The sequence below is a fragment of the Opisthorchis viverrini genome (genome assembly GCF_000715545.1).
Source record: "Opisthorchis viverrini unplaced genomic scaffold opera_v5_157, whole genome shotgun sequence".
Classification (NCBI taxonomy): Eukaryota; Metazoa; Platyhelminthes; class Trematoda; order Opisthorchiida; family Opisthorchiidae; genus Opisthorchis; species Opisthorchis viverrini.
The window spans coordinates 1,064,948-1,080,540 of record NW_008751813.1 but is presented as its reverse complement, the minus strand read 5'-3'; the positions used below and the strand labels follow the sequence as shown (position 1 = coordinate 1,080,540).

At 42.9% G+C, this 15,593-nt stretch overlaps 1 protein-coding gene across 1 annotated transcript in view; it reads left to right on the top strand.

The window, feature by feature from the left end:
• The window catches only part of T265_07072 (hypothetical protein), a gene marked incomplete at both ends in the record, with an annotated part of 114,750 nt that overhangs the window by 37,415 nt on the left and 61,742 nt on the right, over positions 1-15,593 (top strand). The window contains one exon of the mRNA XM_009172501.1: positions 4,343-4,488. Within this exon, the coding sequence (XP_009170765.1) occupies positions 4,343-4,488 (146 nt within the window). The remainder of the gene's footprint in view (positions 1-4,342; positions 4,489-15,593) is intronic.

Sequence of the window (15,593 nt, the reverse complement as noted above, 5' to 3'; positions counted from 1 at the left end):
GGCTTACGACTGCATACGTTCTCTCAAGCGCCACCAATTTCCTGGACCGGATGACCTCCCATCCGCACTGTTCAAAGACGGAGGTAAAGTGCTCAGTCAGCGCCTGATCTGTTTGCTTGCACCTGGGAAAAGGAGTCTGCCCCAGACAACTGGTGATGGTGTCCATTTTCAAAAAAGGGGCGCGCAGTGAGTGTGGTTACCACAGGGGGATCAGCTTGACCCCTGTTGTAACGAGACTGTTGGCGTCAATTGTGCTTCGTCGCCCTACGGTGGCTCGTGAGCTACCGACTCGAGAGAAGCAAGCGGGATTCCGGCCTGGTAGGGGTTGTGTTGACCAAATCTTCACACTGCGTCAGGTGCTAGAACAACGCCATACGTATAAGCGACCCACGATTCTAGTATTCCTGGATTTCCGAGGCTCATTCGACTCGGTTGATCGGTCTGCTCTTCTTGAGACGCTTGCCCACCAAGGAATGCCCCGGAAGTTTGTAAACATAATACGTTCTTTGTATTCTCAGACTTCCGGACGTGTGAGAGTGTACGGAGAGCTCTCCAAAAGCTTCCGCACACAAAGCGGTGTCCGTCAGGGATGCCCACTCTCTCCATTCCTTTTTAACTTTGTGATCGATGAAATAATGAGACGAACGCTGGAGGGTCTCCAAAACCCTGGTGTTCAAATAGCCAGTGAAGAAAACCTTGTCGATCTGGAATATGCAGACGACATCGTTCTCATGTTCGAAGAGGAGGAGAAGGCGCAAGTATTCTTGGATGAACTGACCAAAGTCATCCCGTCCTTTGGTATGCATTTTGCACCCACAAAGTGTAAGGTCATGCTTGTGGACGTGCAGTCACTGAACACGCCCCTTACAATCCAGGGAGAGGTACTGGAAGTTGTGGAGCGTTTTACGTATCTTGGAAGTTGTATTAGTTCTGATTGTAGTGTGACAGATGAAGTGAATGCACGAATCTGCAAGGCTCGGGCCGCGTTGGCTAACTTGAGACACCTATGGCATCAGAATGGTTTATCCCTGAATCTGAAGGGACGTGTGTATCAAGCTACAGTACCGGGCTGTTTTGTTGTATGGCTGTGAGACTTGGCCTGTTCGAGCAGCGAAACTGAGACGTCTTCAGATGTTCGACAATCGTTGTCTCAGAACCATAGCTCGTGTGGGTTGGTGTCGGTGAATCCGTAACGAGACAGTTAGAGAGCGTGTTTTCGGTTGTGTAACGGGTACTTCCATTGAAAAATGTGTCCAGCACCAGAAGCTGCGTTGGTTGGGACATGTGTTACGCATGCCGAACCATCGTTTGCTGAAGAGAGCGCGGTTTTCCATGCCTAATTCAGAGTGGGGTAAACATAGAGGTGGCCAAACCTTGATTTTGTAGTGAAGTATGAAGGAGATCACGAAACGCCTGGGTGCTGTCGGTGCTACTTGCCTTCCAGGATGGGCCCGCGTGATCCTCACTGTTCCTGGTTGGAGACACTACAATATATGGCTTCCAACCGATGTCAGTGGCATTCTTGTTGTCAGTTTCTATCCAGATTGCCTGAGTGAATGTCTGGAGGTATAGGCACCTCGGAATGATTGTGTTAAGCTAGCACTAAATCCCTCCCTTGTCCACCTTTACCTTTTTCTTTATAATAAGGCCTTCAAATAAATCATGGTTGTACTGCAGTGAAGCCTCAATGTTGAACACTGATGTCATGCTGTTGATGATGATGATGATGGTGATGGTGATGTGGTTAAAATTCATCGGCCGCCTATCAGGCCATGCCCTATTCATTGAAGGTGTTCCAACCCGGACTATATTTATTAGATTTTTAGCGTAAATCATGAAACAAACAAGCTAAAACACGATGGCCAGCCACCATGTCAAAATGACACTTCATAATCAGAGACTTATGTTGTAGCCTTAAAAAATCCCTACTACTCACCCGCTAGCCCCCTAACTAATATGTTCATGAATGCTAGACATCTATTGGTGAAATCTCTCAGGGAGATCCTTGAGTTTTCTGGACAGCTATCAAACAGAACACTTGTCTAAGCCAACTCTGAACTGTCATTTGTCCTGAAAAGGTTCATTTAGTCCGCATATTTATTCCACTTCTGTAACGGTACTGGTAAATTTACTGATGTAATCATTTCGAGTGCGCACGCGAAGCTGGCATTTGAAATATTTAGTTATAATTTGATATAGCTATGTTCCACTGCACCTAGCCCAACCACAAAAGCTCATACTGAATATGGTGGTTTGGAATCGGTTGAAGCAATCAGAATTCAAACAGGAGTTGAAGCATACTGTGGACACGTTTCACGAAACAGTCGGACTACCATCCATTAGTTCATGGGTATTATCACTTTATGAATTCTTATCAGAGTGTTATCTGCAAGATGAAATCAAGATAAGAACGAAATTATGTGATGGGACTACAGTGAGGGTGGAAATTAGAATTTCAGTGGAGGCCGCCATATAGCAATGAAGTAACGGACAACTGATTAACTTGAGGTGTTTTCGCTGGGAGAGCAAACAGGGAGGGGCAGCAACACCCATTCGCATCACGAATAGCTTGATAAATCAACGCTAAAACACTCGGAGTCGAGCTACACTCTTACTGGGAACAATAAAGTTTTGGCTAAAAGTTGTCCCAAATTTATGACATCCGACTTTCAGACAGACTGCACGTTCTCAGAAGCTTCGATCTCGAGAACTTTAAGTGACCACTATAAACTGCATGTCATTTACAGTGTGAAGATGAAAAGTTTATTGCCTGTCGGCTACTAGAAGTTTAAGATAGCTATTTTCTGAATTAAGCAGAAAACATTATGTACATTATATACTCGTCTCTTGAAGGATAAGTTAGCTATTTTTGAACCATATATAGGGAAGCTCGCTTTATCTATTGGGATCAGGCGAAGAAAACCCCTTTAAAATGGTTACTTCGGTTAAGGCACCTATTGTTAAGAAGTCCTGTTATGATATACTCTACCGCTGGTTTGGGTGTCCTGAACGGGGTTGCAAAATGCACCACTCATGAACTCAAACTGCCACTTGTGAGGGTACAGAAACCACAAACTAATCCGTAAGAAAACCAACCAGCCACATGAAGAGAACGCAGACCTCTGCTGGGGGGACTTACCCAAACATAAACAGATTCCAGAGCTTCTGGTCAGTCAGATTCATGATGGCTTGGTGGTTGACTCACTAGCTTCGAACCCGACCTCTGCATCTCGACTGTTTTGGTCTAGGCTTGAGCAAACTTAAGATGTCTCAGCTCAATTGTTTCATTCGAGTGGTATGGCAACCGAGCACCCAGAGGGTGTTACAGCTGGATGATTGATGATTATTTATTTGGTATATCCTGGTAAATCGGTGGACAAACTCACGTCGTACACGGCATAAATTGTGCTGAACTAAACGCCAGGTTGGCGGTATGGGTTTGTATTTGTGTACGGTCCCTCCTGACAGATTTCCCTGGAATAAACGTTTGTGAACTAAGCCAGATTCTCCTGAAATTTTGAACAAACTGAAGCCTGAGGATTCGCAGGTTTCAACTGTAGATTTCAGGATATAAGATATGACCCTGAGCAGTTTGCGTGTTCGTAAAGCTCTGAACCAGTCTTCTTTGTGTGTGTCTGTGTACATTCGAGCATCACAATCATGAATTGTCTTCATAAGTTTATTTTGAAACCTCATGAATGGAAGAACGTCAGCATCTATAACCGGAAAATATTGTTGTCCCATGACTCTGCATCGCAAGGCAGTCGAGGGTGATCCTTTTTCAGGGTTGGGAAGTACAGATCACGTCGCCTTACCATCGCTATTATGGCAACGCAACGTAATTTCTACTTCCCCCACGATTAAATTTCCGAGACTACATTTCTGTAGATAATTTTTGTTTCTCAGTTCATATTCAAGAGACGTTCTGATCACCTGTGCTTATGTACACTTGGCGAATTCGCCTGCTTTTGCTATGCAGCTATCTACGGGCTCTGATGGACAAGTGTAAATTTCTGTGAACTTTACAAATGTAGGGCATTCCCATTGATATCGCAAGTACTTGCTATCAGGACAAAACTTCTGAGTGAGTAAGTTAGCCCACCTTCTAGGTCAATTGCCCGGCAAGCAGATGGTGCTCATCTCGGTTATACAGATCTGTTCAAAATGTCTTTGTCCCCTCAAATTCAGGGCCATCCTTGTAGAGAGAATAGCCACACCAACAGGTCTCTCGGATCTGTGGATGAGCACTGAATGTTTGAATGTTTTCTTTATTTCCCTCTGTGTAATTTATCACACTGATTTACCTTGACTACCCTGACAATCCGCACTCCTCGGTTCCCAGGTCAGTGACATCCTCAACGTACTTGGTCTGGGAGATGCGGCCGATACCCGGATATCCCAGTTGTCTGGCGGACAAAAGAAACGACTGGCCATTGCACAGGAGTTGGTCAATAATCCACCAGTGATGTTCTTTGATGAGCCAACAAGGTATGTCTTGGTGTTAGATTGGTAACTCTTCTGGCTCAATTTTTTTAATCGTAAATTGATTAGTACGTGTAATCACAATAAAAACGATCCAATTCACCAAACCACAATTTTGCCGACTTTTTCTCTTTTGGTTGCCGACATAATTGCCTGGTGTGAATTATCTACCCACCGGGAGAGAAAAGCACATTTCGCCTGGTCACGATCATGGTAGAACCCGACAACAGGAAGCTGGCTCAGCTTTGACTTCATACTTCATGAGGTTGGTAATACAAACCAATTTATGTACTATAGTACAATTAATAGCTGACCCTGTTATTCCATGAACACATTCAAATAAACGGTGACGTAAACATAAGAAAGGAAAACTAAACAAACTGATCATCCCATTCCATTCTCTCTGTCATTTTAAAACCACCGAATCTGCTACTACGATCTCCAAATTTTTATTTTGGAGAATGACATTGACCTGTTTTACCGAATACCCATCTGGTACTTTGAGATTTTGAGCAAACTCCAGGGATATGAGGACTTTCACAAGAAAGCTGCGTCACTGATGACGCAGTTTTGGAGGTAGAGATACTTGCCGCCGAGGACATAGCCCGCTAGACGCGAATATGACAGAAAGTTGAGATTTTCAAATGGTTGTTTAAGTTCTGGAGCATAAATGCCACAAGCCCAACTGTCTTTGTCACAGACTCAAACTTTCAAGTTGGGCGTTAGGTCAATTGACTGATTTTATAAACACTGCTGATTTACTGCCCCGCCTTATCAGCTCACTTCTCTCGACCACTCCTCATACGGACTTCCAGACTATTTGGCGTGGGTTACGGGACTCATTGGGAAATGAATTATGGCGATGCAGATTGAAAGTGAACTCATCTAAGATAATCCGATATAATTCGACGAGTAACGTTCTTTCCACCGCTACCTTAGAATGAGTATTCGTTCTGAAATCTTCCGTTTTCAGCTTCTCACCAAGTCTCATGGGGATTACTGTACTAAGAAAGGGGTGGAACGACCGTCACAATGTTTTCCTTCTGCCTATAGACATTAAGAGAGAGCATTTCCTTCCTCTGCGTGTAAAGCTGGGAGTTCAATTCTGATAATTATAAGAGGGAACAAACCAAAGTTATATGAAACGGTCATACCTAAGAAACTCAATGTAGATCGGAAAAGTGCGAACTAGGGAAAACTGTCATTAGCCAATGGAGGGGGAAGAGAAGAGGGAATTCTTGAATTTTCGGATCTCTAAGGTGCACTCCTGCCGATCTAAATACACACAACTGTAATCTGAACAGATAGTCCGCAACTTTAAAGAAGGGCTTCCAATTATTTTCAAGACTGCTGTCAGAAACAGGCACCAACTTCCTATAGGTAATATAACAAAAATTTCATAAGAATGATCACTGTGGAGTTGATTGCTATAAAGAAACAAGATCTGAAGCATCTTTCGCGTTGTATCGATGATACCACAAAGCCTGTAGAAGGCGAAAGGACTGACAAAGTGCGTTTTGCATAGTTGAAAGCATCCGTATAAGTCTACGACAGCAGAGGTTCCATTAGTTGAATTCTCAGGAAACAATTTGGAATTTGGTTGTCCGACAGAGGCGACATTCGAGAGAGTGGGTTATTTATTGCAACACTTAGGACCAGCCAACTCATTCCAGCAGCAGCGTTGTCCAGAATATCATTTGTGAAGACAGTATTGCGACTGAATAGGTTTTGTTCGGTACGGTGCCAGTCTGTTGCCTGATATAGAATGGATAAGCCTATGTCGTGGGCGAGAACAGTAACCTGGGCTTAATTAACCAAATAAAAAAGAAATTGTAAGCTAGGACTGCCGTTCAAAAGCATACTCTGTCGGACCTAGTTAGTTTACAAAAGATCGTAGGTAGAGCTATGAAATATATTGCATAATGATATTAAATAATGATAGTTCATTTGGAACACGCTGGGTCTAGTTGTCAACCACTCCTAAGAAAGCACTAGGGAGGACATACTGCTAGGTCTCTCTAATTCGGACAAGAGCAGCCGAGATTGGGTTTGAACGACGGATGTTCGACCAGCAATTTGACGCTTAATCGCTGAGCTATCTCGCCACCATCCCGAACCAGTTCTAGATGCCCGAAAGTAACTTAGCCACACGTTGATATTTTTTGTCAGTGATCTGTTTCCTTCCAATTCATTGATGATGACAAATATAGAATGGGGCCTTCGGAAGTACATTTACAGAGAGAATGTTCGGGAGAAGTAGATGGATGCATTCCATTCTATCTGAGATTACTTTGGATGTGATTGGTTTGAACTTTTGTCCATCAATCAGAAACATGGGAAGTTGGTCACATGATCCTGACGACATAACTGGTAAGCTATAGGTCACGGATGTGTTTGTTTTCCGCGGTTTATGTTGTTGCCAAGTCTTTACGTTTGAACAGACGGGAAAGTACAAATAGGGATGACAGAAGATGATAGATCTGCAGATGTTCACCAGAGAAACATACGTGAGGCAGAACATAAGGGTTAAATCATGCATTTATCTGGAATTAACGACAGGAAGATGGGTTATTCTAACCTCTGAGAACAGATACCCATTACGACTGTTCAGCAACCAGAACCATCTAACTGGTCCATCAAACTTCCCCAGCAAATGAATATTAGAATAAAAATTGGGGGGGGGGCGAAAAAAGCTTGCCTTCTATGGTTAGTTTGGCCAACATAACGCAACTAGAAATGATACTTGAAATGACTTGAGAGGTTATGTGAAAATCACGGGTACACACTATTCAATGACTGAAGAAGCAGACGGAGGGGCAAGGGATTAGATAGAAGGCACACAATTTAAAGAGGCGAAAGTGAAAGACAAAGGTACCAGGCAAGTTTGTGGGACGCAGAGTTGTGGGTTATACATTTTGATTCCAATCACCTCTGCGAACCATACCGATCTGGACCATACGAACCATAATAGGCTCAGACGTATCCGGTATATGACATCAAGGGCTCACTCTTCCTACTTGGCAAAACCAGTTCTGTTCGCTTGTGATGCAATTGCGCTTCAGCCCGGTTGTTACTTAGAGACACGGGATTGTTCTCGCGTTCTCTCCGACAAGCGCTTTGTCATGAGACCAACATGACGCTCGCCACATGTATACAAATGAGTACACACAAAAGTCTGTGGAAGATCTTGACAGTTAGTCCTTCAAATGGAACCTGATAGTGGGGTTAGAGCTGAAACTAATGCACGAAATTTCCAAGCCTTCTCATAGTTATTTCAGTATCCGAGTCAACTTTGAATAGGAGTCTTATGTGGACGCGCTTCTTTTCAACCGAACAATGTTTAGTTTTGCGTTTTACATATAGTATCGTTCTGAATACAGAATGTTTAGGATATCCCTTCTTCTAGACCATGTGTCCCAAAAACTTTGATTCCTGTTATGCACAGTCGTAGAATCATATCTTCACTATTTCTCAGTCAAGCATTTAATTAAGTTACGTTTATTTCTCAGTGCAAGTGAATGTAGTGGTCTGTCCAGGTATACCCCCTGTGAACTTTGTTCTCTGTTCCTGTCGGTCTTCTTTTGTTACTGACATTGAGGAAAATTAACTGTCCGTTCTACGTCGGTTCACCAATAAACTTGCTGCTATTAGGAACTGAATGTAAAGTGTTCAGTACGTCTGTTGTACTGATAATTTCTTCGGCTAATGTGGAGATGTCGTCCGTGTGGTGACAATAGACTGTAAACAGCGAAGTAAGTGAGCTTAGAAAAAGATGTGCGAAAACAAAACCTCGAAGAGACTCTACCAAATTTCGTCCTACTAGTGATGAGTTATTGAAGTTGCTATTGTTTTGTACAACGTTGCAGTAGCTCCTTAAAGCCCGGTCTCTGCCGCTGTACTCAGTCGGGTCACAGACGTAGTCTATTTCTGCATGAGTGATAGGTTAGTGTTGGCTTTTAATCTGGCTAATGAACTTACAAATACTTCTCAGATCATCCATCCATCCACTATGAGCTTGCCGTACAGTGGCCTGGCTACCACAATTTCGTCCGCTGATTACTTGGGAGGTGGGGTAGATAGCTGCGCATTGGAGGTGGTAACTGATATAATCAATGCGTAAATACTTGGGTGTCGGTGGACTTTTCATTGGGGAGGTCGGGACAAGAGCTATGCAGTAAAGACAACAGAATGGATNATGAGCTTGCCGTACAGTGGCCTGGCTACCACAACTTCGTCCGCTGATTACTTGGGAGGTGGGGTAGATAGCTGCGCATTGGAGGTGGTAACTGATATAATCAATGCGTAAATACTTGGGTGTCGGTGGACTTTTCATTGGGAAGGTCGGGACAAGAGCTATGCAGTAAAGACAACAGAATGGATGTATGAACACTGTTGGGGGTGCGAATGGGCCAGATCTGATAATGTCTCTAACCACCAATGTGGCCTCTCTGAGATTGTGTCACTAATTCACTCCTAACAGACCGAACCAGGACTAAATATTCAGGTTTAATCTTGTGCATCCCGCTCCCTTATTTGTGGTTTTCACATGAACTTTTCATATTATTTACGGTGTCATAAATTTGTGATGCATTAGCCAGGGGGCCAATCGCACATTTGTTCGCCATCTTCGTACTTTCCATAACCTCTAAGGGTACCTTCAACACATGAATGGATATCTGTACTATTTTTCAATTGTACGACTTATTTAGACCCTCAGACATAGTGTCGCACTCCGTCGAGGCATATATGCTATTGTCCTCAAATGTGCTTACTAGGAGGCCCTTCGGTGCTACGCTCCGAATCTTGTCTGACAGAGGATACTGGAACGAAATTGCCTCGTTCTAGAGGGATAAATTTTGAGAGGAATTTAGCTCTAAGTAAGTCCATCTTCCTGTCTCAAAGGACATCCCTGTCTTTCCGAACTCAGATCCCCAACAAAACTGCGTAGATAATTGTTACTTCTGATCTAAAACAGCTCACTTGGTCCAGCAAGGAGGACCTTCGTCGTGTATGAGTCATTGAGAGCATGTTCTAATCAATACACGCACATACTTGTTCTCTTATTAGTGAGTTCCGATGAAATGTGCTCTTTATAGCAGCAGCAATTACGGCACTGTCGAACAGACAGCAAGCTGTGTTGTCAAAAAGATGGGTGAAACGGAGGTGTAGAGTCAGTTATTGATTATTTGAGTAGGTTAGACTCTGGCTGTCACCCAAAGCTATGTTTGAAGGCTTGAAGGTAGGAATACATCTCAATCAAATTTACACAAACATCTAATTTGATAACCCACCGGTAATTTTTCGCTGGATCCGGGAGTGTCTTGAACACCTTTTTGTTTCAAATTGATTACCATTGCAAAACGTACTTTGTCGAATTCCAAAAAAAACATGCTGGAAAGGTTCTGCAGACCTACTGGAACACTACTGTAAATGTTGTTTGTAAAATTAAGCTTGTAAACCCATTGTTTGAGATACTTTGGAAGGACCAGTTCGTTTGACTCCTCAGTAGCTTAGGTGTGGTAGATTAGATACAAGCGACATCTGGTCTGTTACAGGAGCAAAATAATAGGTGTTTGTTCGGAGTGGATGAAGACCAATGAAAATCAATTCTACAATTCTTTCACACTGGACAACTGGTCATAGTGCTGTTTGAGGCATTCACATGAGTCACTGTTCTGTTAACCCCTGGAGGGCCACATACACTGAGGAAGCACCCTTTCTCGAAAACAACTTTGAAAACATTTGTCCATGGGTTTGCCAGATGTAAACCAAATCATGGAATTTCATCTTGGAGGCGTGGCTGAATATGATTGACGTAGCCTCAGTGGAGAGATTCATCTTCATGTTCTCGGGATCGGTTTATGATTCGATGGAAGTTAAACGGTTTTAAACAGGCCACAAAACGCTTTTCTCCAAAGTTTAATAAGCATTTTCGATCAACAAAATAGTTCGTAAACCAGTTGCCACATGACATACAAATCTGATGCAAGGCATGGTAGCCGTTCAGATGCATGGTAGAATGCTTTTGATAAATCGCATTAGGCACTAGCCGAATTCTACCGTCATTTACCGATCAATAAGTAAATTTGCCTGCGAAAGAGACAGTAAAATGTACCCAGCTGTCCTATAATAAGCATCGTATTTAATGCAAGTGCTCACTGTCGGAAGAACATATCAGAAGAGAAACAGGTTTATTCACAGAATGAATTATCAAGTTGTGAGTTGTGTTCAAAACGAGCCCAAATTTAGAGCGGCCTTATCTTGTGAAAACTATCGGAGTTGCAAAAAGAGTCGTTGTTCCGCATAATTTTCCTCTCGGGAAGTTTATTTATTATTCGCACTTTAACTAGTTCAGTATTCTTTCACTTTGACAAGCATGCTTGTCGTGATAGTCCAAGAGGCTTGTTCACGAATCTAGCATATCCAACAAGGCCGATTTCTGACATTTTTCACACCTGAATTATATTAATCGTGTTGTAAACTTTTTCAAGTCCAGTGTGCGTAGAATTATGTTTTGCAAACCACCTTCAGAGTGTACCCTTCCGCACCGTCCACTTTGAGTCTATCTTCTATCTATCGTGTGAGCCTACAAGGTCAACTTCTAACCTAATAGCAACAAGAACAACTGGAAGATGTATTTTTCCATTTGTTGATAGAAACTTGGCAAAGTAAAGCGGACGACACAGTTGACTCACGGAAAGTGGACTGCTAAAAGCCATATGTATGTCATTCTATCGTGTAGAGCGACGGTATTCGGCTGGTCATGACACTGTTCGAAATTCTCCTGATGGCGACTAAATGTAAACAGTTTCGAGAAAGTGATCTTACCGTGTGTCTTGCACAACCTCGTGAAAGTCAACCTTTCTTATGAGACTTTTGGTGACATTTTCGCTTCAAATCGGCAGCTAAAAGGCTGCATAGCGTCAATCACTCTAGCGTCATACTCCTACAAGTTCACATGGTGCCCAATCCTTCCGCTTTGCGTCGCCACACCATTTGGTTGCTCGTCACGTGCATAGCTATTTGTGGAGAAAAAATACACGATCTCTTGGTCAACCAGATCCCGTTTGTAGTAAATTAAAAGACTTCCGGCCTTATCCTCTCAAAAACGGCAAATTTAGACCTGTTTTTTAAACGCAGTCGGTAAGCCTTAATTCTCATTTGTTTTCCAGCACCTTGTTCTAAAAAAACAATGTTGTTTTCCGATTCCACTGTTAAAAAACTCAAGTGATACCTACTCGCCATCTCCCCAGGCAAACTTTACATTCAATTCCAGTAGAACAAACATCCTGTTTTCGACGCAACACGCACATTCATTGTCACACACTGGATGGGTGTTTTCTACAAAGACTAGCGTTCCGTGTAACTCTGCCAGGTTTCACTCGATAAACAGACCTTGTTTTCCTGCATTTCGTGCCCAGATAAAACCATTAGTGAAGGGGTAAGTTTTTGAGTTTGAAAGGAAAGAAAGTATAGTTTTAAGCAATAGCTGGATAGTTGGGCAATACACCACACCAACACACCGGCAAACTTATGGTATACTGTATGTCAATAGCAGCTCGCAAAACAGACAAATGGAGCAATCAGGGTACTGATTTGTGAGAGCAGGCTGGTATGACTATTTGATGTATAGACGACAAGACCGTTATAAACCTGGAAAACTAGTCGCATACATACTGGAGTACTCTCCCATATTAAGTGTACTGTTGCGTGATCAATCGAACGATACTGACAACCTACGGATTTGCGAGTTTGGCATCGGGTCGACGAACGTACAGCTTGGACAAACTGCTTGGGCGTTATTGTGTCCAGTAACAATAACCAGAGTCTGTGGTTACCGCTACGCATGGCTGGACGTTTGAATAAGTTTTAATCAGTGTTGTTTTCAATTTCGGCTCACTTGGTTGAAAACAAACACTTAGCTGGAAATAAATAAATAAATAAATAAATAAATAAATAAATAAATAAATAAATAAATAAATAAATAAATGACAAATATTGTAGTGGTTAGTTTCAAGTGACTGCCGGATTTGTAGAATTCCCGTTCACATCACTCTGGTTCGAACAGTCGTCCTTCTGTCCTGGCGCAAATATTCTGATAAGTCCACACCAGTGGGGAATAACTGGACTCAAAATACGTCCTTGTTAGGGATCGCCAGCAGTGCATGTCCTTGGCTGTGTCGGGGTCTGAACTCCGCACGTCTGCGGCTAGTGTGTTGCCAATACTCCACCTAGCACATACTAGGCGCGTCTAAACTTTCGCGCCTGAACGGGTGGCCATATGTATGCTTGAGCAATTCGATTGGCAGCCTCGACACCTCAAGCGACGACTCAGTAACTGTCCTGGTTTTGTCGATCGACTGACCAGCATGGGTCAAACACGTATTTCCCTGTTCAGGCATAAATGTTCACTTATTCTTTCACAGTTAAGAACAAAGTGTCTTTCAGTGGGTTTGCTTTGCATCCTGGTTTTGTCGGCTTCCAAATCGGGAATGAATCTCACGGCTATAGATATAGACGTACTTTTATTGTGTCCACCTCATTAGATACTAATACAGACACTTCTCGTCACGAAGTGGGAATTGCGTACGTTGCTATGTTTACAACGTTCCCTGTCTTACTGCTAGACATTTTCATCATGAAATAAATTCGGAGTAGGGGAGAACAACAAGTGAAATTGGAACCGCTCACTTTGGAACAAGAAAAATATTTGAAAAGACACCAGACCGGTATACGAAATCAAACGAGATATTGCTAGCATAGCAGAGGGAACAACGGGTGCAAAAAACAGTATGAAGTATAAGGATGGATTAAGCTGACATCAACATCGTTTACACATCTCAGTTTGCTGACACTGAAATGAAATCACCGGTAGTTTTACTAGGATCGTTCCAACCGGTACTTTCCGAAACCGTGTAAACCAAAACATCCGTTGCTTTAGAAAGTAAGAAGCAGATTTCGACGGTTAGAGGGAATCCTGTCGAACTAACGGAATAAATGACTTTTTTGAATTACAGTCCCGTTAGGAGAGGTCACAAATCTTTTACTTAGACTTCAAAGGTGCAGCCGGTCTTAATCTGACTGCAAATAGCAATGATACCAGTTTGGAACTCATTTGTAAAGAGGAGAAAAACAGAAATAATAGGGTAAAAAGCCAGCGATTTGAGGGGCAGACTAGTGTTGGACGAAAGAGATTATCTTCCGATCATTTATTTGTGCCCTTGGCGAAGTGGAGGACAATCAGATAGGCGAACGACGGATGAAAAAAAGATAGTTTATCTACCAGGAGTAATTGAAAACAGATGAAAAAGCATTGTTTGGTAGTACTGAACAATAAAATACACTAGCTAAGTTATATCTGCAAGCGTAATACAATGCTTATCATTGGAAACTGAAGACGATAAACTTGAGACGACTAGTGCGGTGAGATACCATAAACATACAAGCATGCCCCATAATTTCAGAATAGTTTGAGAAAAGACATCCAAAGAACATTTGCCACCTACTCCCTTGGTCTTACAAAGCTTTTGTGTCGAAAGCAAAACACTACTCAGTTATAAAACTGTCGGTTATTTACCACACCCTTCTGAAACATTCGTCCTCATAGACAGACCTCAGTCAAGCAATCTTTCACTCTTGAGAGTGACAGAAGAGGAAGAGTTGTAAAGAACTCGTTTATGATGAACAAAAAATAATGCGAACATATTCCGTGGCACAATATCTGGAATATTATGATGGAAGGGCGTCGATCTTGGAGAGGCATGTACCATGCAGATTCAATAATTGGGGAGGGGGGTGATCAAGGAAGTAGACATTCAGAGGAAGCACAAGGTGATTTACTTTTCAACGCCCAGGAAAGTTTTCTACATAAATGAAGCTGACACAACCCAAAACGTTGTTTGGAGCACTACTTTGGTCATTCTCACTAGTCTTAGAATGGCAGGCATCAATCTTTGACCAGAACACGCTTAGCATAATATTTTTCTGTTTCCGATGTCGTTAGACATATGGAAAACTGACCAACTCCCTGCGCTCAGTAACTCTTTTGCCAGACAGCTTGGATTGAACAATCGGGTACCAGGCTAAATAAATCCAACCTAAAGTAATCTTTTCCCTAATAACGTGCTTGTGTAAGGGGAGGCTGAAAGGGCATCTCTGAGTTGCACAATAGATTTGTTAATTCCCGCACGCATGTTACCACGCTTCTACACGGAAACTACGAATGAACTGGAGGAGAAGACCACTTGGAGAGTACAACTGATACAGTGGTCCAAGGCAGACTACCAGCTGCCCTAGTGTAAGGACTATAATTCGAGGTAGAAGCCCAACTATCTTTCATCGGCAACCTTCATAAGCTTCATTTCAATGCGCCAGGAGTTTTACCACGTCAAATAACCTAATTTACGCTAAATGGTATAGTAGACAGTTGATTGGGTGGCTGCGGTGAGGGAGATCGATTCAGAGCCTCAGTTGAAAAACCCAAACCGTTTATGCGTAATTCCCTTTCTCATGGCATTACTAAATAAATGGTTTGGCTAGTGAAGTTGGAAAGGCTATAGCCATGACGGTTTATCGACAGAATGTATTAACGCAGCTTGCTCTGCTTGGTTACTCCAGGTCTAACGGTGATACTACTGATTAGGGAGGCACGCGAGTAGTATGTGTTGTTCGTAGAATTTCGCTTTACGTCGATTAAAAAGGGGAATTCTGTTGCGGAATTCGTGGGACCACTTTGTAACACTTGCTTGGATTTGACCGACGAATGAGTGGTGGCAATGAATCTCTAGGAAGAGTCATTCGGGAGAAGATCTGTGTCCAGTTTTTGTAACTAAGATGCAGATTAGAGTTTTGCCGCCCTGTTCAATCGTATGTAACCGATTAATTGGCATTTCTGAATAAATAACTTCGCAGCGACGGCCTTCCTCCTTTCATTTGGTGCCGTCGTCAGAATAAGCATGAAGATCCCATGGCCGCAACCCTTTGAGGATGGGGATGTTGGGACCTTCCTGGAGGACTTTGAGGAAGTTGCGGAGGCTGCAGGGCTGGAGACCGACCGGGGTAAGTTGGCAGCGCTGAAGACCCTCCTCAGGGGCCGGGCGAAGGCGGCCCTG